The sequence below is a fragment of the Astatotilapia calliptera genome, chromosome 20, assembly GCF_964374335.1.
Source record: "Astatotilapia calliptera chromosome 20, fAstCal68.1, whole genome shotgun sequence".
NCBI lineage: Eukaryota > Metazoa > Chordata > Actinopteri > Cichliformes > Cichlidae > Astatotilapia > Astatotilapia calliptera.
Window position 1 is genome coordinate 25,696,966 of NC_137441.1, and position 23,624 is coordinate 25,720,589.

The 23,624-nt window shown below is 39.5% G+C and overlaps 1 protein-coding gene across 1 annotated transcript in view; it reads left to right on the forward strand.

The window, feature by feature from the left end:
* Positions 1-23,624, forward strand: part of ctnnbl1 (catenin, beta like 1) — a 78,449-nt gene that overhangs the window by 45,551 nt on the left and 9,274 nt on the right. The window contains exons 12-15 of the mRNA XM_026153900.2: positions 257-354; positions 4,343-4,423; positions 18,119-18,256; positions 18,919-18,991. Of these exons, the coding sequence (XP_026009685.1) occupies positions 257-354; positions 4,343-4,423; positions 18,119-18,256; positions 18,919-18,991 (390 nt within the window). The remainder of the gene's footprint in view (positions 1-256; positions 355-4,342; positions 4,424-18,118; positions 18,257-18,918; positions 18,992-23,624) is intronic.

Below are 23,624 nucleotides of genomic sequence, written 5' to 3' on the forward strand. Positions count from 1 at the left end.
TATCAAGTGCTAATCGATTTGTCCTTTCTGTGGATGTGGGTGAGAATGAGCTTTGCGGTAATCGGTTCTTTTTTCTTAAGAGTTTGAGACTGTTTGCTTTAACTGTAACTGTGGTGAAAGATCATGTACCTGTTGGGTTTTAAGCTTACTGTAAACCCCTGTGAGGTCTTCAGTGAAGCGATGCCGTGCTTGAGATATTTGAGAGATATTTTGTGTCGTTGATGAGCTTTTCTCTTCTCACTTTACTCTTTCTCAGAACACGTCTGCTCCATCATCGCCTCCATGCTGAGAAATCTCAAGTCCCAGCAGAGAAGCAGGCTCCTCAGCAAGTTCACGGAGAACGACTGTGAGAAGGTTTGTATCATTGTCGTCTTGCTGGTTTCTTCATTCTTCTTCTTGCCTTGCAACCCCTTTTTGTTTTGCATCTCATGTTTTTGAGTGCTTCATCAGACTGTGTTGTTGTCTTCATTACCAGTTGTTTTTTTTTCATTCCGAGCAGGTGTACTATATTTCCTAAATTTAAATGACTTAAAAATATATTTTCTAAAATTGCTTTGTACTCTGTGCAATAGAAACGCACTGATCAATATTAGGAGTAGATAATGATCCAATCCTGACTCAAATGTGTCAGGACTGGGTATCGGTGAGAGAAGGCTCTGAATACTACTACAGCATGACTGAGCTTAAGTAGCCTTACAGCAAGGGTTATTCTGCACTTTGTCATATGTTTGCAACTGGTTTTTACCCAAATACTAGAATGAAACTTACAGGCAACGAAGCTTTCCATATTGGATTCTTTCTGTCATTCATCCACACTTGCTAATATTTGATCTTATATAATGTTTAGCCCCTAGATGAGAGCAGCATCTAGTCAATGAGACTAGTGAAAAAATATTGGATGAAAAGCATAATCAAATTTTTTTTAAATCTTTTATTTTCTTTATCCTTGTACTGTTTTCATTTATTAGTTTACTAAATGTATATTCTTGGGGGTGTTTTTTTTTAATGTATTTTATTTGTGTATTTTATTTTGTGACATAATCTTTAGGTCCTGATCTTGCGTTATACATTTAAAAAAAAAAATATCGTTTTGAATACTTCTAGTGCTGCTCGGTACTCTGTATCTGCAGACATTTAAAGTCATTTTATCGGAACTGGGAAAAGTTGATCATCTGTCCCTTTTGGACACTGGTAGTTACGTATTTCTCTGTGCTCCATGATGTAGTGCAGCGGTCCCCAACCGTTTTTGCTCCACGGACCGGTTTAATGTCAGACAATATTTTCATGAACCGGCCATTAAGGTGTCGCGGATAAATACAACAAAATAAAATCATACGACCAAGACAAAAACTGTGGTATTTTGTAAATATAATAATAAACACAAATTCACTGTGTAATTGTGTAACTTTATTAGCAGCATCATCCTGAAATGCGCCAACAACATTGAGTGTAACGTCCTCCTCTCTGCCCCTTAATGCTCTCTTGTCGCTATGGTAATGCGTAAATATTTCATTCAAAATAAGACGCACAACTACAACACGGGAAAAGACCCAGGGAAACCGAGTTAACGATAAAAACCATAAATTTCGCACCCAAGCCTCAACTCTTGCACCCCGGTACCAAAACAACTCACGGACTGTTACTGGTCCAGTCCGCTGGTGTAGTGGTTTACATATTCTCTTTACACAGAGAAGATCCTTGGTTAGGACTGGGAGGAGATACAATCCCAGCCTCATGGGGTCACAAGTTTGTGTACTCCTCATGCCGGCCCCAAGCCCACTTAAATGGGAGGATTACATTTGGAGGTCATCTGTGCCTAATCAAACATGCAGATCCATCCGCTGTGGCGACCCTTGTGAGGGAGCAGCCAAAAGAAGCTTTTAACTATTAGTCAGAAAATTCACATGGCAGTCACATCAACTGATTTCCCCCAAGCCTCTTCCTAATATCTTGAGTTTTTGTTCAAACTAGTCTTTAGTTTAAATTTACGTGAGCTGCATCAACAAAACTTACGCCCAGTCGTAACTTTGAGCGGTCTTTGCGATGCAAAATGTTTTACAGCGACTGTAGAGGATCAAAAGGAAAAAAAAGACAAGTTCAGTGACATTTCATTTATAAAAGTATTAAAGTTGTGTGGTCAGTAAAAACAAAACACTGGCTGCCTAGCTTTAACTTCATGACAACAGTGTTGAACATGTATAATGAATGTACAAATTATTACTCTTGGAAATAATTTTTAATCATAGATAGACTACATATGTTTTCTTTCAAAAGCAAAAACAAAAAAGTCTATTTTGAAACTGGTAGAAATACCACAGCTAAAAAGGTTAGTATACATGGAAACGAATAAAGCAAAAGTGATTAAAGGTGAAAGCCTGAATATTCAGCGTATCCACGATTGGGCTTTGCCACAGATCTTATTTTCATAACTAGGGCTGCTCGATTATGGCAAAAATGATAATCACGATTATTTTCACTGAAATTGAGATCACGATTATTTGACGATATTTATTTAACCCTTTAAGACCTACTATAGAACCAAGTCCACCAGAGCTTATATTATTTTTTTACATGCTGTAGTGCCATTTGTGGGAGCATTTCAAGTTGCTATACATCAATACAACTGTTATAGCCCATATTTTAATAATATATATGCATTAAGTCCATAGTAATTACATAAATTGCAAAAAAGTGCAATAAACTACAAAAAAAATTGAAAATCGCTTTTGTTTTGTTTACATATATTTCTACTTGGAGAAATTTAAGAGGCTTATCCCTCAAAACTTTAAATACAATAAAGTTGCAAAAAATAGTTTCCCACCACAGGAAATTTATTTTGAGTGTCTTCATAGTTTTATTTTGGAGATACAGCAATTTTTATATACTGCAGGAAAAACAAAAAACAATCCTATGATGCAAATTTGCAAAGAAAACAGCATGTGCATCATTTCACTGTGGGAAGTGTTACGAACAGCTGATAGGAACGGCAAAGCGTGTTTCTGGAATATTATGTTTTTGTTCCTGCAAGCGCTTTTTATGCAATTTTTGCAAAGCTATATGTGGAACGAAACCGTGACCGAGGACAAGCTGATGGCATAAGATGTAAGTACAACTCCTCCGGTTTCATATGCAAAACAAATTATTGCGCTAGCTTACACGGTTCAGGTTCTACAGGGATTTAACAATAGTTACGCAAAACGGAGCGTGCAGCTCTGACTGGCTTTAAAGGGTTAACAATGACTTTAAAAAAATAATATAAAATAGTGTGCAACACCACTGAAGTTTGTTTTTTTTAAACTCTCTTTTCAACCAACGGCAGTCACTCTCCAAATAACTTCTGCTTAGCTTTCCGAGCTTCCCTCGGGTCCTCTTAATCAGCGGTCTCCAACCTTTTTTGCGCCACGGACCGGTTTATGCCCGACAATATTTTCACGGACCGGCCTTTAAGGTGTCGCGGATAAATGAGGGAGGGGCTAATAATCGGCTCAGTCATTTTTAATGATCGTTGAAAGCCCAGATCGTAATCGTGATTAAAATTCGATTAATTGAGCAGCCCTATTCATAACATACTCACATTAGAAGGCCATTCAGCTTCCACACACTTGGGGAACACCTTTACCTGAACCAGTCTGCAGTAGTTCTATTTTTTCCAGAAACTAGTTCTAAGACGTTACGAGAGGTTAAATACACCGAGGTCATCAAGTCACTCTGTACCTGTGTATACCGTCTCCCATATGTTGCAGAATGTGAGAAAGCAATTATGATGTCAAACCTGACAGCGCGACACACTGCACACTCTCCCACCACCCACCTCAACTCCCACGATCCTACTCACATGTGCCCAAATGTGTCATATTCAGCCTGTGGCTCAAGGCCATTTTATTGGATGCATGACTTTTTTTGAAAATGCCTGTGGTACAAATCAAATGTCGATAGCTTTCTCACTACTGAGGCAACCTAGAGTCTCATTTTAATCAGCTTTTAAGGTTTGTATCCAGCGTCTGGCGATATGTTAAGGCAATAAGGGAAGCTTGTGTTTTCTTCTCTTTGTTTGCCACTCCATAGGTTACTCCCTGCAAAAGGTCTGTAGCCAAATAAATGAGGGGATGATCAGTGGCATACTAACATATAAAAAGAAATATGAAATTGGAAATGTATTTTTCTATTGTTACTTCATTTTAAGAAGGTGGAATTTGTTTGTCCCTGTTAGAATTTTTCCATATATGCTCGCAGAGCTTCATCCTGCTTTTGCGCTGCTTTGTAGTGTCCTCTTTATGTTTCTTTTTTCCACTTTGCATCTCTCACTTTTTTTCTACTTTGCTCTATTTCATTTTCTCTCCAGGTTGATCGACTGATGGAGTTGCATTTTAAGTACCTCGAGGCTGTTCAACAGGCTGACAAAAGGATTGAAGGAGAGAAACATGTAAGCATCTCTTCTTTTATTCCTTTTTCCCATCCCTCCCTCTTACCCTCTCAGTCTGTCAGTGAGGCTTTTTGATTTGATGATGAATTTACATTATGCATTCGTGTTTCCTGGATTTCATTATTGACCACAAACAAAAGCCACCAATGAATTATGAGTCACTGAGACATTATTCGGAGTAATATTGCTATACAGGCGTTTTTCTGTTTTGGGTTGGTTTGATCTTTTTGATTTGTTTGTTTTGTAGGACAAGACAAATTCCAATAAAGCTCTGTAAAATATAACTAAGAACAGAATGCAATGATTTCCAAATACCATTAAGCAATGTTTTACTCACAATGGATTAAAAAAACATGGAAGAAATGTACCATTTCAGGCGAAACTAGAGTTATTTTTAATTTGATGGCATCAACATGGGTTAAGGCCATCCCCTCTTCTTTTCACAACAGTCTGTAAATGTCTGGGACTGAGGAGAGCAGCTGCTAGACTTTTGAGAGTGTTGTTTTCCCGTTCTTGTCTGATAGAGGATCCTATTGTAAAAGCTGCAGTATGCAGCTTTGCGTTGCCTTGCTGAAATATGCAAGGCCCTGCCTGAAAAAGACAATGGATGGGAGCTTATGTTGCTGTAAAACTTGAATAGATCTTTCACCACTGATGGTACATTTCCAGCTGTGCAAGCTGCCAGTTCCATAAGAACCAATGTACTGCCGTACCATATGAGATGCAGACCTTGGCATTGAGGACTGATGACAAATTGGATGATCCTTCTCCTCTTTAGGACACAGCGTCCATGTTTTCTAAGCAGAAATGTAAATTCATTGGACCGCAGAACAGAGAAGCACTATTTCTGGACCTTGTTCAAATATGGCTTCGTCTTTGCATGATTAAGCTTTGTCCTGCGTTTGTGGACGGCAGGCTGTACCGAATGCACCCAGATAAGTTGCCCAGAACTTACCATTCCTGCATTCCCTTTCCAGGCCTGGAAGAGTTTGTGTGTGTATTAAAGGCTATAGATAGAGAAAACTTTGGGGCCATTTACTCAAGATTTATGGCCCTTTTTTATAAGTGATGAACAGCCTAATTTAGTTTAATGTTTTATAAAAGCCCGTCCACCCATTCCTTCATTTTCTTAACCACTTGTCCAATTCAGGGTCATGCTAGTGCTGGAGCCTATCTCAGCTGTCATATGGCACGAGGCGGGGTACCCCCCTGGACAGGTGGCCTATTCAGAGTGTCAGAAAATGGGAAGAGGGAAATGTATTGTCAGTAAGAGCTCATTTATCAGGTGGTTTATCTGTGGTGTTGCGTTGACACTCTTTTAAAGGACACGTACAGAAGCATTGCTAGGTTGAATACATTTAGAGAGAGAGGAAGAGAAGGAAGTTAAGAGACAGGTCTGTGAGTTACTTGAGCAGTCTGCAGCAGGTCATCGCAACAGCACAAGATAAACTCTGAGTTGGAATTGTCCACGGACGGGGGAAAAAATGTGGACCGCAGCGCAATATCAGACAGACATGGTTTTGTATTGTCCACCAGCTAAATCACACTGCAATATAGATGTTCAGATTTCAGCTGCATTTCCTGTTTGAAAGGATTGGTGTTTGCGTTCAAAAATACAGTCCTTTTTGGTTTTTTTGGAGGGATGGGGTAGATAAGGTGTGCGGTTCCACACAGTGTCACATCCAAAGCCATGAGGGAAGAGACCTAAAATACAATCACAGTCCTGCTGATAACAATATGACAGTTTACAGAAGAATGGAAAGTTTGATAGCTGTGTGAAAGCGGCCTATTGAGCTGTCTGCGTGTGTATATGTCAGCACATTGAGCTGTGGGCTAGACGCAACGATAGAGGGCTAGAGATAGAAGATAAGTGACCGAGCAGGGGATAATGGCTTGAATGGAGAGAGAAAGAGCCTCAAAAAGGTTGGAAGATAAGAAAAGACATAGTTATACTTTAAATATCTCAACAGATATATAGTCAAAATAAGAGGAGATGGTGTCATAAATGCAAGGAGAAAGAGCGAGGTTTGAGTGAAAGCGAGAATGACAAGGGGAACCGGGGTTTGGCTGGAGACAGATAAGTGTGAGATTCCTATCTAAAGATGACAGAAGATTAATTTCTCAGACAGGCATCTTTGGTGGGATTGCCAAGAAAAGGCCAGACAGTTTGACATTTTCTCTCCATCTCTCTTTCTCCTTTTCTCTTCTCTCTCCCTGCCTCCCTCTATCGTTCTCTCGCCTCTTCTTCCGTGATGGTGGAAGTATGACTGCGATAACATGGTGATAAGAAACATGTCTACGTGTGCAGCTATCTTTGAAGCCACATGGTTTTGCTTCAGCCAGTTCAGCCTTCATACTGTGAGCCAGTTTGTCGCACAGCAACAGTATTCTCTTCATTTTACACTGAAAAAGAGAATAATTAAAATATCTAGGCTCTGACTGGAGGTTTTTTCAGCTAGTAGTCATGAGCTCAAGTAAATCACATTGATAAGATGCATTTCTTTATTCGAGTGCACATTTTTTAGGTTGAATCAGAGCACTGTTTTAGTTTCCGTGTTGGTGAGCATTATTCACCTTTTATTTTTGCTTGCAAAGGAGCACTTGTACCATTTATAGACTTATAGTTATATGAATATAAGTGTTTAATGGTGTAGAGCAGGGGGGTCCAACTCCAGGCCTCAAGGTCTGGTGTCCTGCAGGTTTTAGATGTGTCCTTGATCCAACACAGCTGATTTAAATGGCTAAATTACCTCCTCAACATGTCTTGAAGTTCTCCAGAGGCCTGGTAATGAACTGATCATTTGATTCAGGTGTGTTGACCCAGGGTGAGATCTAAAAACTGCAGGACACCAGCCCTCGAGGCCTGGAGTGGGATATTCCTGGTGTAGAGCTATATATTGGCATGCATGTTGTAGCCTGAAGCCTCTAGCATGTAGCAGGGATATGAAGTACTTTACGGTGGGGTGGTGCTGTCTGTGGACCCAAAGTCATTTATAGACTGAAGTGCTTTTTGTCACATTTGGAGTGGTAACACTCATAAAAGGTTAAAGTGAAAATAAGGGCATATACACTCAGGTAGGATGGGTGTTTAAATGATGTACGGTTGGTGCTAAGGGGCCAAAAGTGTGCAAAGAAATGATCCCCCACAGCATTACATCATACATTACATCCATTGATACTGTATAGATCTATGTTTTCATGTTGTTTACACCTTAATTCTTCTAGCAGTCTAGCTGTTCTCCTCTGACATCAGCGAGGAAGTTTTGCTGTGTGTAACTTATGGCCTCACGTGTACCCATGAGGCCATGATTGTTCTCTCCAGCTCCTTTTGACATGTCATTTTAATTCACAAACCATAGAAATTCCATTAGTGTTTTCTGATTTGATCACTTCTTCTCCTTAATGTTGGACAACAAATGATACTGCGGTTGCAGTGGTTTCCTTCCCGCTGGTCCGACATCCAGTCCTGAAAACACCCGAGTGATATTTTAAGTCTGTGTGAATCCAAATGCCACGTTACTTTAAATAAGGCGATAAAGACCCCAACCCAGTTCTGTCCAGCGCCTCGTCAGAATCGACTGCCGTCAGCAGCAGCAGCGTTTTATCTCTCTCCGCCGTGCTTTTTGGTTTCCCCTAGTTAAGCCTGTTTTTAAGGGGCGGTAAGCAAAATGTTTTTCCTCTGCAACATATTATCCACAGATTTCTCAGGAGGATAGCAGAGGAAAAGCTGCTGCTGCCTTTTCTCTGCATCTCCAGCCCAGTCCCTTTCTAATAAGCTGCTTATTTTCTTTCCACCTTGGTATCTCTTTCTCTTTTCTTTCTATCCCACTTATTCTCTCCTCCTTTTTCTTAAAGCTGTTTTTCATCCTATCATATTTCCAATTTTCCTTTTTCTGCATTAAATTGCGTTTTTACATACCTCTAATATTATTATTCTACTTAATTTCCATACCCCCCTTTTTCTTCTACCTCTCCTTCTTCCTTTACTTCCTTGTGAGCAGCTTATGTATAAAATGTATTTCTTGTTGTGCATCTTTTCTCCTTCATCCTCAGTTTCTGTTGCTATATCACACCACCTCACTCCTCACACATCTTTCTTATTTCCCTCAGTTCTCCTTTCCTCCTCTCCCTAATGCCGCTGCTTTCAGTTCTCTTCCTTTCCAAACCTTCCCTTTGCTCTCAGCTTGTTGGTAACAGCTCTTTGAGATTGATGAAGCTCAGCAAAACATGGCTGAGGCCGACCTCAATACTGTAAAATGCCTGAGTGCACTTTCCTAGCTCCTAAGAACTCAGTTGCTGGCGGTGTTGTGTGTGTGCATGTGTGAGAGAGAGTGAGTGTGGGTTTCCTTTACTGGTCTGTAGCAAGTACAGCAGAAATGAGCTAGTTTAGCTTTGCTGACAGTAGACATTTTCAAAGAAAGTCTGTGTTAAGTTGGAATTGGTTTTGCACCTGGATGTGATATATTTAGTTTTCTTAAACGTCCTCCAAGAATAAATGTTTTCCCTCACTCGCTCTCCCTCTCTGTTTCCTGATTCATACACGATTCTTCAGTGAAATTTTGTTTGTGTCACAGCTTGTTTATCTTCCTGTCATCATTTCTCTTTCTCCTCTCAGCTTTTTTTTATCCTCATCTGTTATTCTTTCCCTTTAAAAGTCACCCTCCATTCATATATTTGACTGTTTAGTCCTCAGGGATTTAGGACTAAAAATTACCTTTAACCAGAGTGTGCCCAGCTCCAGTTTGGACTGAATTATTTAATGTTAACAGGTATTAACTTTTCAGTCTTAATTCAAAAAGACATGTCTCTCATTTCTTCATCTACTGTGTTCATATAAAAATAATTTCTAAAGACTAATACATTTTAAAGGGGAAAAAATGCTGTTGTATTTACAGGTAACGTTGCACTTCACAGATGGAAGTATTGTGGTATTATTTTACCAAGCTGTAAACTTAGAGTCAAGTGTCAGATACACAGAGACCAATTTTTGCATCTCCTTGTTAAAATCTCTTTCTTTTACCCAGTGATCCAATTTATTTTAACCTACACATTTATGTGGTATAGAAGTGTCACAATCACTGATTTTCACTACATGATTATTGTAGACAATAGCAATGATATGACCATGATAGCTTTAAAAAAAAAAAAAAAAAAAAAACAATTCCCCAGATGTAAATATTTAAAATATGTGGTTAAACTGGTATCAAGAAATGTGAAGCAGGTGAAAATACAACAAAAAACTGCAGTGACTAAATCAGGCCATCCAAAAACACCTCTGAGTCAAGGACATGGTGATGGAGTGAACAGGTCAGCGATAGAAAGGAAACAGGGATGAAGAAGTAGCAGAAAGAGCAGACAGAAAACTAGTAATTAAATAAATAATTAGCTAAATCAAATCTACACCCATGTGAGTGACTCAGTCAAAATTAGCAAGTTTGTTGTGGGAAGTTTCAGTTAGTATGTGAGAGGTGAATGCCGATAGCTATAGTCACCTTATTTCAATTAGCCATGAGGCGAGTGGGTAAGTTCAGGCATCAGTGCAGAGCCGTGCTAAATTGGTGAGTAAGTCAAACCATAACTGTTCTGTTCATGTGCACTTTGTAAAGAAAATACATTATGATCTGATGTTTAATTGTTTTAATATATAGTGGGTACTGCCAATACTGGTGTATCATGATGAACTTAATTAGGTCTAGCACTGAATATGGCCTAATGCAGCAATAAAAGCTTCTTTTATTAAAGATATACACTCAGTGGCCACTTAACTATTTACTCCTTGCTTGCACACGGTTAGATTTTTTTCTGCCTTCAGACGTACCTTATTTGTTCACTGTGATGACACATTGAAACATGAAATATTTCTCTAAGATTTTAGTCTTTATTGATATCATAGCATCATGCAGTTGCAGCAGATTTTCAGCTGCACAGCCATAATCCAAATCTCCCATTCCACCACATCCCAAAGGTTCTCTGATTGAGATCTGGTGACTGGGGAGATTAGCTGAGTACACTGAATCATTGTCATGTTAAGGAAAACAGTTTGAGATGACCTGAGCTTCGTGATGTACTATATTATCCTGCTAAAAGCAGACACCCAGAGATAGATACGCTGTGGTCATACAGGCATGGACACGGTCAGCAACAATACTCGGACAGGCTGTGGCATGTAAACAATGCTCAGTTGTTACTAATGGGCCCCAAGAAAGTATCCGCCATACCATTAGCCTGATTCTTACAAAGACAGAAACATTTTTGTGGGTTTTTTTTGTTGTTGTTGTCGTCGTTTAAATGCTGCTTATGAAAAATTCTGACCTAACCACCAGAATGTTGCAAAAGACACTCTCATCAGGCCAGCCAGTGTTTTTCCAATCATCTATTGTTCAACTTGACACCCAGTGTGGTATTCTGCTTCCTTATCCTTTCTGTCTTCAAGGTTCGACAAGGTTGTGCATTCAGAGTTGCTTTTCTGCGTACGCTGGCTGTAATAAGTGTTAGCTTGAGTTACTCCTGCCTTCCTGGATCAGTCTAGCTATTCTATTCTGACCTCTAGTATCAAGAAGGCATTTTGGCCACTCATTGGGCATTTTATCTTTTTCAGACCATTCCCCTTAAACCATAGATATGGTGATCATCTGCTGTGGACAATCCCAGTAGATCAGCAGTTTCTGGAAAACTCAAACGAGCCTGTGTGGTGCAAACAACCATGTCAAATTCAGAGTCACTTAAATCATCTTTCTTCCTCATGTTGATGGTTGGTTTGATCTTCAGCAGGTCATCTTAACCATATCTACATGCCTGAATCAATGAGTTTGCTGTCATGTGATTAACGGCGAGAATGTATCATCTAAACTGAAAATACTACCAAACTGTAATATTCTAATGATGCCTAAATAATACCTATTGCAGTAAACAACCTAATATTGGAAATAGTTGCGTTACCAGGTGTGAATACTCTTGATATATTGTAACCATCAGTTGTTTGTATCTGTTTTCGAGACAAAAATAAGTGTAGGTAAAAGTCCAATTGGACCAGTCTCATACACTGCGAGGCAGTCCCTGAAGGACCCATAAGTAGGTTAGGGAAGTGCCCGTGTGAAGCCATTACGTAGCTTTAAAGTGGAAAACACAGATAATCTCATTACAGTGCACTTTTCAGCTGTGAAACCTCGGGTCCTGACATTCAAGTGGATGTGACATACAGCACCCAACTAAACATTGTTCCAGACTAAGCTACTCCCCTCCCCCCCCCCCCCCCGCTACACTGTGAAAACTCATCAGTATTGGATTGAAGAACATGACAAAGAGCCTGAGGTGTTGACCTGGCCTGCAAACTCCCCAGATCCCAGTCCAATCAAGCATCCATAGATGCTCTGAACCAAGGCTGATCCACAGAGACCCTCCCTGCAACTGTCAGGACCAAAAGGATCTGCTGCCAACATTCCAGTGCCAGATTTCCACAGCGTACCTCAGGAGGTCTGTGTTCATGCCCTGATGGGTCCAAGCTGTTTTGGAGGTCTGATGTATCAGGTGCTATAGCCTTCCCAAGGACTCTGTTGGACACCTTTTTGGGCTTATTTGGTAGTTTGGGCTAATATGTTAAATTTTTTTCTCTATTTTCAGCATCACGACACCAAATAAGGTAATATGTTTGGTTCTAGAAGAAAACGGTAGCCTTAGAAAAACACCTTTTGTTGGTTTTTCTTTTACTCTTTTGTTACCGTCTTTGTTACGATGTTTGCTTTACTTCCCCAACTCTGGCTAAAAGCAGTGCGCCGCTGCTTTCCTGAGTCTTTGATTGAGTCATCCAGTCAGGGCTAACTCACAATCACAACTTAAAAGATAAATTACAGGAGAAGTGTAGTCCTGTTCATAAAAGAAACATTGAAGGAAGCTGTCAAAGATCGAGAACACAAAGCTGCTTGAGAATGAACACGGACAAACTGTGTTTTACCGTCAACCATTTCAACATTTGATCAGAGCTCAGCACCGAATGTGTTGTTTTTGCTTGTAAATAGCCCCCACCCCACCCCATCTTCCTGTAACACTGCTGTTTTGCGTTTCCCCACTTTGTAAGCAAACGATAACTGATACAAGCCCAGAAGCAGATGACTGTTCTTTGGCTCTCTCCATCACAACTAGAAATCAGCATGTCAACGTGTGTTCTCACAAAGCAGTGTTTGGTTCAGATTTTTCCTTGTGAACCTCTGCATCTCTGTTTCATAATGAGGCTATCTAACCCCTCCTTCTGGAGTTTGCTTAAGCTTCATCAAAAACCATTAGTTCCTACACACACAGCCACAGTGGGTTTTTGTAAATTGCTGACAAAGAAATCACTTTAATTCTGCATCGAAGTATGCCAGCAAAAAAGAGAGCACCGGAATAACAAGCAGACACACACACACACACACACACACACACACATTAAGGAGCACACTAGATAAAGGCTCTTGTTCAGAGATATGTACGCTTATGAACATGTCAAACAAAGACCCAAACAAACCTATGTGGTTTCCAAAAGTATGCAGACTGTTCTATAAATCATACACATGCCATCACACAAACACAAGCACAATGCAGCTGAAAATCACTGCTTATTACTTTGTCTGTACTGTAGCCTAGCTGCCAGGCTCCCCTGAGGTTGCAGTAATTGACTTGTCCAGTCCCTCCTTTCAACACGTTTTTCTTCCTCCGCTTCTTCTGTCCGGTGTTTGCCAGAGGGACCGAGCTGACACACAAAAGATATTGGTCACATTGTCAAAACTTACGAGTGAACAAAACTCTCTCGCTGTAATGAATCCTGCCACAGTGCCTACGCCGGTTCAGCTTTTAATATCCCAAATGTCCACTTCCACTGCTTTCTATAATAAATTGTAAATGCACGTCATGCTTCAAAAAGAACTTCCACTCTCTCACACGTTCGTAGGTCTTTCTTGATCTGTCGAGCTTTTCTTGCTGTTACTGTAAAGTGTTGCAGGTGACTTTTGCAAAATTTTTATTACTTTTTCTTTTTGATGAGGCCCGTTGTTGCTGAAGTGTAACTAAATGGATTGTGGATCATGGGTTACGGAAAAGGCCTTTAGAAGTAAACGTCACACATTAATTATGTTAAGTGAGTTACAGTTATAGAGTTTAAGGCTTTTGGTTAAAAACTGCTTCTAGTCCCTTAAACCCCCCCAAAAGGGGGGGGGGGGTATTCATATAGATAAATGAAAAACTTTCAGTGTTAATTCACCTAGATTTGTATGTTCTGTAACTTAGATTGGAAGCTGGTTCCTATGGTTTTCAAAGCAGTGTTTTCACACAGCTCGTTATCAGGCATCAGCTGCTGGAGCTGAGAAATGTGCCAAAAAATGCAGTTCTCTATTGGGCACTTGAGGCTGGCTCTGAAAGCGTTGCAACCCCCTTAAACGTTCACGTTAAAATGACATTTAAAAAAAAGAAAAAAAAATCAGTTCCTTGTAAATGGTTTTTATATTCTGCTTTTCAACTCTTAATACTCAAAGTGCTGTATACAGCTTGCCTTATTCACCCATTCATACATGCACTTTTTCTATGCTTTTTCTACCTAAAGGCTTTTCTATCTACATTCACACACCTTTATACTCTGATGAATGCATCAGAGAGCGACTTTGGATTAATATCAGGGATATTTGTCGTGCAGACTGGAGAAACCAGGGTTTGAACCACCAACCCTCCAATTAGTAGAAGACCTGCTCTACCTGAGCTACAGCTTACCAAAAGTGTACAGCTCCTGGTATTCCCAGGTGGTCTCTCATCCAAGTACTAACCAGGCGCAACTCATTTAATTGAATTATCTGACAAATAATATTGCTTTAAGTGTCATAGAGCCCATCCATGAAGGTTGTTCTTCTGTTTTGATGAGTGAAATTATTCTTAGTCATATGTGTTTTGATAGATTAACATACCAGAGTGCTGATCTTAGCTGTCTTATGTCAGCAAAGAAAACCTTGCACACATTTTTCTGTGACAACATAAGCCTAACTGCAATTTTCTTTCTTTCTGTCATCCTCCATTGGTGACATCATGGCTTCTCTTGCCTTGACCGGCCATATGTACACTCTAAAATTATACACTAAATGTGTTTTGAGTCTGGGCAGATGCTTTTTCTATTAGAGGTTGAGGTGATAAAGTTCTCAAAATTAATATTAGTAGCTGCCAGGATCATACTGAGGAGGAGTTTTCTGAGCATTTCCCTCTTCCTCCGCTTCTGTCATTTTGAAAAACACCTCTCTCTCCTTGGCACAGTTTCTCAGCACTAAATAAATTAAACTGAGCCTCTGACTGTGGAAGCAAATAAAAATGATGCAAATCTGATACTTCACTGACATTAAAAAAAACATTTTGCACAAGTATGATATTAAAATGTCAGGGACATTAGCTGACTTGGGTATTTTTCCCCCTATTCTTGTAATTAATGAAGCCTAAACCAGGGGAAACCATGTGTAACCTGTTAGTTTCTTTTGGATTCACTAATTAAGTCAGTCATGCACCATACAATACTTGTAAACTGAACTTAATAACCAGTTTTCAGCATACATGGCAGCACTCCAAATCAAGTATTTTTTAATCAGCATCACCTGTCATGTTTCAGTTCTGCTCTCTGAATCATTCCAGGTAGGTGTGCTTTATAGTACAAGTAGAATAGTTTTACTTTTTTTTGTTGTTACTTTGTTACTAGTAGCTGGCTGCAAATGTTGCAAAACATATTATGTGTTCCCATTTCTTTAGCTGGAGTAAAAAGAAATGTCAATGCTAACACAGTTTGGGAGGCATAAAATAATATTTTTGGGCCAACAAGGTGATTACTAAGAAGAACCAAAAACTTGGTGTATCTGAGCATGCTATGTAGTTTGTCTTAATTGGTCAAGTGGAGGACAAAAGAAGATGTGGGCAAACCTAAAAATCCAATAAAGACCTGACAGAAGACCTGTGAGATGCATCTGGACCTCTAGTTGATTTATCTGCTGTTCATCTGCTCCTTATCAGAAGTGATGTCAGTGGAAGGATGGCCATCAAGAAGCCATTCTTCAAGAAGGGAAATGGGGAGAAGAGGCTGAGGTATGCCAGATTACACATGAAAGTCGGTGACAATAAGGCTTATGAAGAGAGGTACACCCATTTGTAAAACACAGTTCATGGTGATGAAAAGAAAGAAACGTATGGTCATAAAAAACTAGGAAGATAAAATAAAAACAGAAAATGGAATGCTGTTGATCATGGACAGGCCTGCTCAGAGCCCGGATGTTATCATTATTGAAGCAGCGTGGGATCTTAACAGAAAACAGAACAAAAATCTGCCAACATCCAAAGAAGAGCCTCGACTGTCCTTTAAGAAGCCTGGAGAAATATTCCTGAAGACTACTTTTAAAAAGCTTGCCTAAGAAACTTCAGGCTGTTTTGCAGAATAAAGTAGGCATACCAAACACTGACCTTGAAGCTTGTTAGACTTGTACAAACTCTGAAGGAAAGAAAGAAATGAAGGTTGATGCAAGATTTTTTTCCATAGTACTCTAAAGCCAACTAAACAACTAATACTCATCAAAACATTTCCCTGATTCACCACGTCTTACTCAAACTGAACACATATGGGACTTTTTAAACCCTCTTGACAGACGGCACTCTCCGCAAACATCATCAAAACGCCAACTAAGGGATTATGTGTTGGAACAATGGCATTCCGTCTCTCCAGCAGACTTCCAAAGACTTTGGAGAATCCGTCTCACAGTTCATCAAAGCTCTTCTGGTCCATCAACAATTTAATAAAAATGTATTTTTGTATAATTATTTCAAATGTACTCTAGTGATGGCTAATATGACATCTAGACTAGGTCACTACGTAAATATTTTATGCAATCTCAAGGTTAATGCACAGGGTTTATTGTGTGCGGTCAGCTTGTTGGTTAGGAGTTAATGTGTTACTTGGTTTCAATAGCAATAAATGCCCTAACATTCAGCATCTCATTCCTTTAAATTCATTTTCTATCTAAATGCAAATATGCTTGTATTTAAAACAAAAACAAAAAACAAAAACCCAGTTACAAAGAAGTACTCCCTGAGCAGGGATACCTCTAGTTGAGAATCACTGATGGAGACGTGGATTGTAGTTTTGAAGTCTGCATAATAATATCTTTACCACTGTTTTGCACCACTGGTGCTTGAGGCTTACCTTGTCTCAGAATTCGTTTTGTGTCTTTGATGAAGTTGGATTGTGAGATTTACTGTATCCCCTCCTAATAATGAGCTGACTTGGAAACTGAGATAATCTTTTTTTCCCCCCCTCCTACAGGAGGGAAAGGCAACGCAGTTTAAATTCAAATAACTTTGTTTCAACTTTTGTGCATCTTTAGTATGTATGGTTGACAGCAACAAGACTGAGCTCTGGGGCTCTATTTTACAATGCGATAACACTCCTCTTTGTAATAAAACAGAATACTAGGCCACGGTTTTACTCAGAGGACACAGAAGACAAAAAATGCCCTACATTTAATGGCTTTATTAACGGTTCTTGTTTTAATTATCTGCATTGTCTTGCATGTTTAACAAGCTGCATTATATACCATGGCTTTGTTGTAAATGTGTACTGGGCTGTCTTCTCTTAGGAATGAAATCGATAAATCGGGGCTCCATCCTGCTGTTAAATCACAAAGTTTCTTACACTGACATGCTATTTTGTTTCCCAGCTTTGCAGCATGGTTTAAAAGGGCTTCCACAAAATAGTCTTGTAATGTAGTCCTCAGAAGAGGCAGCTTTTCAATGTGATTGATCTTAAAGGAGAAGTCCTTAGAGATTAAATCATTTGGGTCTGAAGGTCATGGGGATACCCATTAGCTTGATGCTGAAATCCATGTTTTGTTTTTTGCTTTACCGATGTACTTTGTCAACCCTGAAATTCTTTTTAAATAATAGAGGCTAGGCAATAAGTGTCCCTTTTCCGTCATTCTGTCTGGCAGCAAGAATCAGATTTTTAGCTGCTTGGTAAAAGTGAAATTTGGCTGCCTCATTGAAAAGTTAGTATTACCATTTATATGCTTCAATATGAAGGTGTATCATTAGAAAATGGTTGCATTTGCATTATCGGTAGCTTAATAAAGCATGTTTCCTGTGAATGTCACCAAATACACTCAGTTTGTCATTCTGCAAATACATGAATATTTCAGTGTTTTTATTACCAGGCCAGTTGCATCATTCACAATAAATAGTGACTTTACTGATGACGTTTAGATGTAAATCTTAGAGGCTGCAATGTGCTATACACACTGTTTGTATTTCTGTGCCATTCTAGTGGCTTACGCTTCAGATTCCCCTCTCCCCTCAGGTCTGCTTCTTGATCTCTAATGATGATTAATGTAGGCTGTGTGCTTATTGGCACCACTGTGTTATTGGCATACTGACAGGACCGTTAAGATGGATAACTATGCAAGTGTGTGTACGTATGTGTAAGTGTGTGAGAGCCAGCAGTAGAGCTGTGAAATCGATTGATTTGTTTGTCTGGTCAATAAGAAAATTGATTTGTGGAAGAGGCTGAAAAACAACACCTAAATTAAACTTGGGCTCTGATTTTTTTCTGTTTGTTGAATCTTTTATAAGTGTGCCACAAACAACAGAAAACTCTGCTTTGTGCTTGAAAACATTTCTCTTTTTACAAGGCTTTTCTGTCTGTTTGTGTGTGTGCAGGAGATGGTCCGTCGTGGGGAGATCTTGGACGACAGCATGGAGGATGAGTTTTACCTTCGTCGTCTGGACGCCGGGCTATTTGTTCTTCAGTTGATCTGCTACATTATGGTGGAGATCAGCAACTCAGGAATCCCACAGGTACACACACATGTGCACGCATGCACACACGCACGCAAACTGGTCCTGGCTTGCCAATTTCCTTTCAGATTAATTGTTCTTAACATGTCTGATCACACAAACTATGAAAACAGATGGAGGTCAAATAGCTTTTAATGGGTGCAGTTTGTTAAAGTGTTGCAGTTGCAGGCAAAAAAAAAATACTACTTAGGCATTTGACTTGCATTATGTCACAGTCTATAACGCCGTGTCACTACTGTTACACTGTAATACTGCTGCTGAAACCTTTTGTCAGGGTTTGGGCTAAATTCTACTGCCTGCAAGGTGCAACCACTGCATTGTTTTCTATATTGTAAAAAATATGAATGAAATATTGGGATAAAGATTTGAGGCAATATTTCCAAGCACTAGTGTTTAAAAGGCCTAGTATAACATAAAAGCCACTATAGTAGAGTCCAAGAATAAACATATGGAGCAAACAATTAGCTTAAAGTTGGACATTTTAAGCTGAGCAAACTAGCATTAACTCAAAGTGGAAACTGTCTTTTTAGCTACAATGTTACCTTTAGTTCTTGTTTATCACTAAAATACAGACCAAGTAATAAGACACATCAAAACAATCAACAATATACAGCTTTAGATAATAGGAATTCTATTTTCTTTTCTTTTTTGTCTGCATGTAGCTTCAACAGAGGGTCCATCAAATTCTTAACCTAAGAGGAGGTTCTGTCAAAGTAGTGCGCCACATCATGAGAGGTGAGTAACTTTATCTTCTCAATATTTCCTTAGTATCTCTGCTACTCTGCTGCACATAAACATACAGACACTGTTTTATGTGAAAACATATGGGGAGTGCTTTAACATATAAATGTGTTTGATCAATACACAAAAGGTTATTAGTATTTTTTAAGCGCTGTTAACGTGAGTAAAGAATTTTGAACATAGCTTTTTATTTTGGATGTTTATGTTATTTTACTTTGCAAACAGGCAAAGTTATTTTACAAAAACCCAAAAAAGCCAGGGTTAAAATCAATCAGTTCCTTTTTGCTGGATAACAACCTGCAGTCGTTTGTTGTGGTTTGCAACAAGTCTGTAACACGCCTTCTCCCCAGGCCATTCTTCTTTGGCAAATCTCTCAAGCTTCTACAAATTTGACGGAGATATTTCTTTACAAGGAGCTACGCATGTTTTGAGTTGTGTTTATGTTGGAGGACAAAATGACGACCCAGATCCAGTTTGGCTTCTGACTGTTGAAATCTTCAGATATCCTTCATTTTCTCAAGTCCAAACTGAGTTCTTTTGGCATGATGCTTTCACAGGTGACAGCTCAAACTCTCGCTGAAGTTTTTATATTGTGGAAGAAAATCCTCAGTTTTAGCTTGATTTTACAAACTTTGAGTATTACAGTACATAAAGTTGAAATGCATCATTGCACAGCAGTGGTTTGATAAAAAGGTTAGTTTTTCAGAAGGCAAATAGTACTGCTTTTGCTTTTTCTGAAGTAATTATGTTATTGTATGCTTAGAAATGCTATGTTATAAATTCCTTGCGCCGTTAAAAAAAGCAGTTGGAAGAATTCTGACAAAAACGTCCATTCTGATAGTCCTCATCTATCAAATTGAAAGTGTGAAATAATTTTCTCCTTATCTTCATACTCTGCAAATGGGAGAATAATCTGTAGTGACACATTTCTCAGCACAGGCCTTTCCCGTGACTTTATATCAAATCTACAGGTTGATCTGGGACCTTGCCCAAAAGCGCAGATCCTTCACCTTAGAGTGAACAAGGATAAAAGTAGAAAAACTGCATATTTTGAAAGGGCAAAGTGGTGCCTTCAAAAGCTGCTCTTACACCCACAGAGATTTATATTACTTTCAGAAGTGCATTTTATTGACACATTTTGTAAAATCCTGTTTCCAAGTGCTTCTCAGCCTGGCAAGGAAACAGCATTTCAGGGGAAAATGATGGTATAATCGCTGTTCTTTGGCTCTGGTTATTGTTTGATAGCAAGCCTGTGCTGTTTGCCTGCCAAAGTGGTTAGGTTGGAATATAATAAAATACCACAAATAATGTCATATGCTCCTGTTCTCTTGAACAAAGAAGTAGGCCTGGGGAGACCCTGTCACTCTGACCTTTGTTTAGTATATTCTTCCTTTGCATTTGCAGTAGCAGAGGTCACCTTGTATGAGAGGGGTGTCTTTAATATTTAGACTGTCCTGAATATTACGATATAGACAATTCAGATGGAAAAATAAACATGATAAAATCGAGCATCTAAAATATCCAGGCAGATGTGATTGTTTTGTTTTTGTTAATTGTATTACCTTTCTGCAGATGGTAAAACAATATGATGAAATTGAGCCTGGCTTGCAAATCTGAACTGATCATATTATCACTGAGTAGAGCAGAGACAGTCTGTCTGTCCTTTATTCACTTTTTTCACTTAGCCAGAGATTTCTCCTCGTGCTATATTTGTTTTCTGCCGTCAAAGACCTAGCAGGTTGTGTTATTTCCTTCGCGGCGCGACATCCATCCTTCCCGTATCATTGTTGGATAAAGCTCGAGGACGTGGCTCCGTTCACACACCCTCTGGCTCTCTGTGGCATGTAACACTGTAGATAGAGCCATCCGTCACACATGGCACTGCCAGCAAGCGTGGCATTTCTCCAGTCCTCCCCGTGTGCGTGTGTGCAGGAATTTGTATCCTAAATGTGGCTGTGTGACTCTTTGTTTTCATCTGCATATTTGCATACACGCACATCGTGCTTGTCCACACTATGTTTTTGCTTACTTACAGAGTTTGTGTGTGTGTGTGTGTGTGATTGCCATTAGCATGTCTCCATGTTTATTTGTACGCACATGTCCTTGCTTGCTTTTATCTGCACATTTTTTAGATATTAACAAACCTTTGAGAGGAAATCCTTGCAGATGTTTACTTCATTTCTGATTCAGTTTACATTCTGTACTCGTGCCTGCCCTTGAATGTTTTCTACATATTAATGTGCATGTTAGGTTTCCTTGCATGATCTTGATGTGACTTATTTTTCATAAACTATATTGTGTTTATGTGTTCTGCAAATAACTATGCGTCCGCATACATAATAGCTTAGAGCCATTGCATATGTCTATCATAATTCATCTGCGCGCGTGTGGTTCAGTGACCTCACCCTTTCTACTAGGCCACAGTGTGTGGAGCCATCTCCCATTTCAAGTGCCCCACCCGGTCAATGTTAAACCACAGGAAAAGGTTAAGCACATGCAGTGTGTGTCGCCTGCTCTGCTATCTTGACCTTAACGGCTTTAGCTTACTGAAGAATAAAAAACTGCTCCGCAGGAACAATTTTGCTTGTGTTGTGAAGTTTTTGGTTTTGAATTCTGAGGTTTATGATTTGCCTTTTTTAAAATGTTTCAGTTGTGATAACCTTGTATAATAATACTTGGATTTTTACCCAAGTATTGAAGCTAATTCTTACACTTAAAGTTATGATACTAGTAGTTTTGAGCCTACAGTGGACAAAAATGAATGCAATTCTTAAATATTCAGTGTAATACCTTCAAATAAAACTGAAAGTCTCCACTTCAAATTATTTTAACACAATGAAAACCAGCCTTTGTGCCATTGAACTGTACCGTTGACTAAAACAGTACTTAAGCGACTGTGTCGATTAAGAAGTTGGGTTCTTTCCTGCAGCACATTCTTGTGGCATGAATCTTTATATCAATAAAGATGTTAGAATAGTTTTGGGGTTTTTAAATCAGAGACCACCCTGACTAACTGCTGATGCAAACTCTGTTATTTTGTTCTATAAGAAGTTCAAAAAAGAGCTTCAAGGTTTACGCCTAGTCGGCCTTCAAGAGGTAAAGAAAGAAAAAGGTGCAAAAGAAGTCTTTACGCTGTATTTAAGCTAAAGGTGGAAGTTGACCAAAAATATTGAAACCCTTGCTCACCCTCCCATCACAAAAGAACAGTTAAGTAATGTCAAGCCCTTATTCCAGGGACTAGAAATTATGGCTCCCATGGTATCCTGTGGGGTAAGAACATGTACTAAAGAAAGAACTTGCAAGACTTAAAAATTAGAGATGGACCGATCCGATATTACATATCGGTATCGGTCCGATACTGACCCAAATTGCTGGATCGGATATCGGCAAGAAATAAAAAATGTAATCCGATCCATTAAATATCAAAAAAGCACCTCACAAAACTTGCTACACGGCGTAACTCGGCTCATAACCGTAGCAAGTTGCAGCAGTATGCATCACGTGATAGAGCGGCTGTGTGTATTTGTAGCCTTGCTAGCAATCAGGCATTTCATCTCCGAGGAAGTTATCCCAGAGAGAAGTAAAGCAAGTGTGTAAGTTCATCTCTGAATGTTTGTAAAGCATTCCCATGGTAAGCTTAACAACCAATATATGGAGAGACTGCCTCTCTCACTCTCCTCCTGCTACTTCAATCGTGAAACTGATCAATGATCAGCTGATCGGCTTTTCTGTCGGGAGTCCGTCTCCCTTCTTTGTTTTTGGCCCACTTCTCACCAGAACGAGGAAACCAGCGGCTGAACAACAGCAGCACGTTTAAGCTTGATAAGCTGTTGTTAGAATTTATTTAATATTACTTTCTACACCAGGATCTTTTTCTACGCAGCCGACGGCTGTAACTGTGCAGGGGCGGATCTAGCAAAGTTTAGCCAGGGGGGCCGATAGAGCATGAACAGGGAAAAGGGGGCACAAAGACATACTTTTCTTTCTTATTCTCATTTAAAATGTCTAGCTTTTAATAAATAATTATCTGAATCTTACACCCAAAGTTTTAATCTGATGTAAAATATATAGAAATCCATTACTGTATATACACTGAACAAAAATATAAACGCAACACCTTTGTTACTGCTCCCATTCCCCATGGGATGGACGTAGAGACCTAAAATTCATTCCAGATACACAATATAACCATCCCTCCCAAACAGTGGTCACAAATCAGTCCAAATGTGTGATAGTGGGCACATCTGCCATATTGAGATAATCCATCCCACCTCACAGGTGTGCCACATCAGGATGCTGATCTGACATCATGAGTAGTGCACAGGTGTACCTCAGACTGCCCACAACAAAAGGCCACCCTGGAATGTGCAGTTTTTTTGCGCTATTGGGGGTCTGGGGACCCAGAACCGGTCAGTATCTGGTGTGACCACCATTTGCCTCATGCAGTGCAACACATCGTCGCATGGAGTCTATCAGATTGTCAATTGTGGCCTGTGGAATGTTGGTCCACTCCACTTCAATGGCTGTGCGAGGTTGTTGGATATTCGTGGGAACTGGTACACGCTGTCGTATACGCCGGTCAAGCACATCCCGAACATGCTCAATGGGTGACATGTCCGGTGAGTAT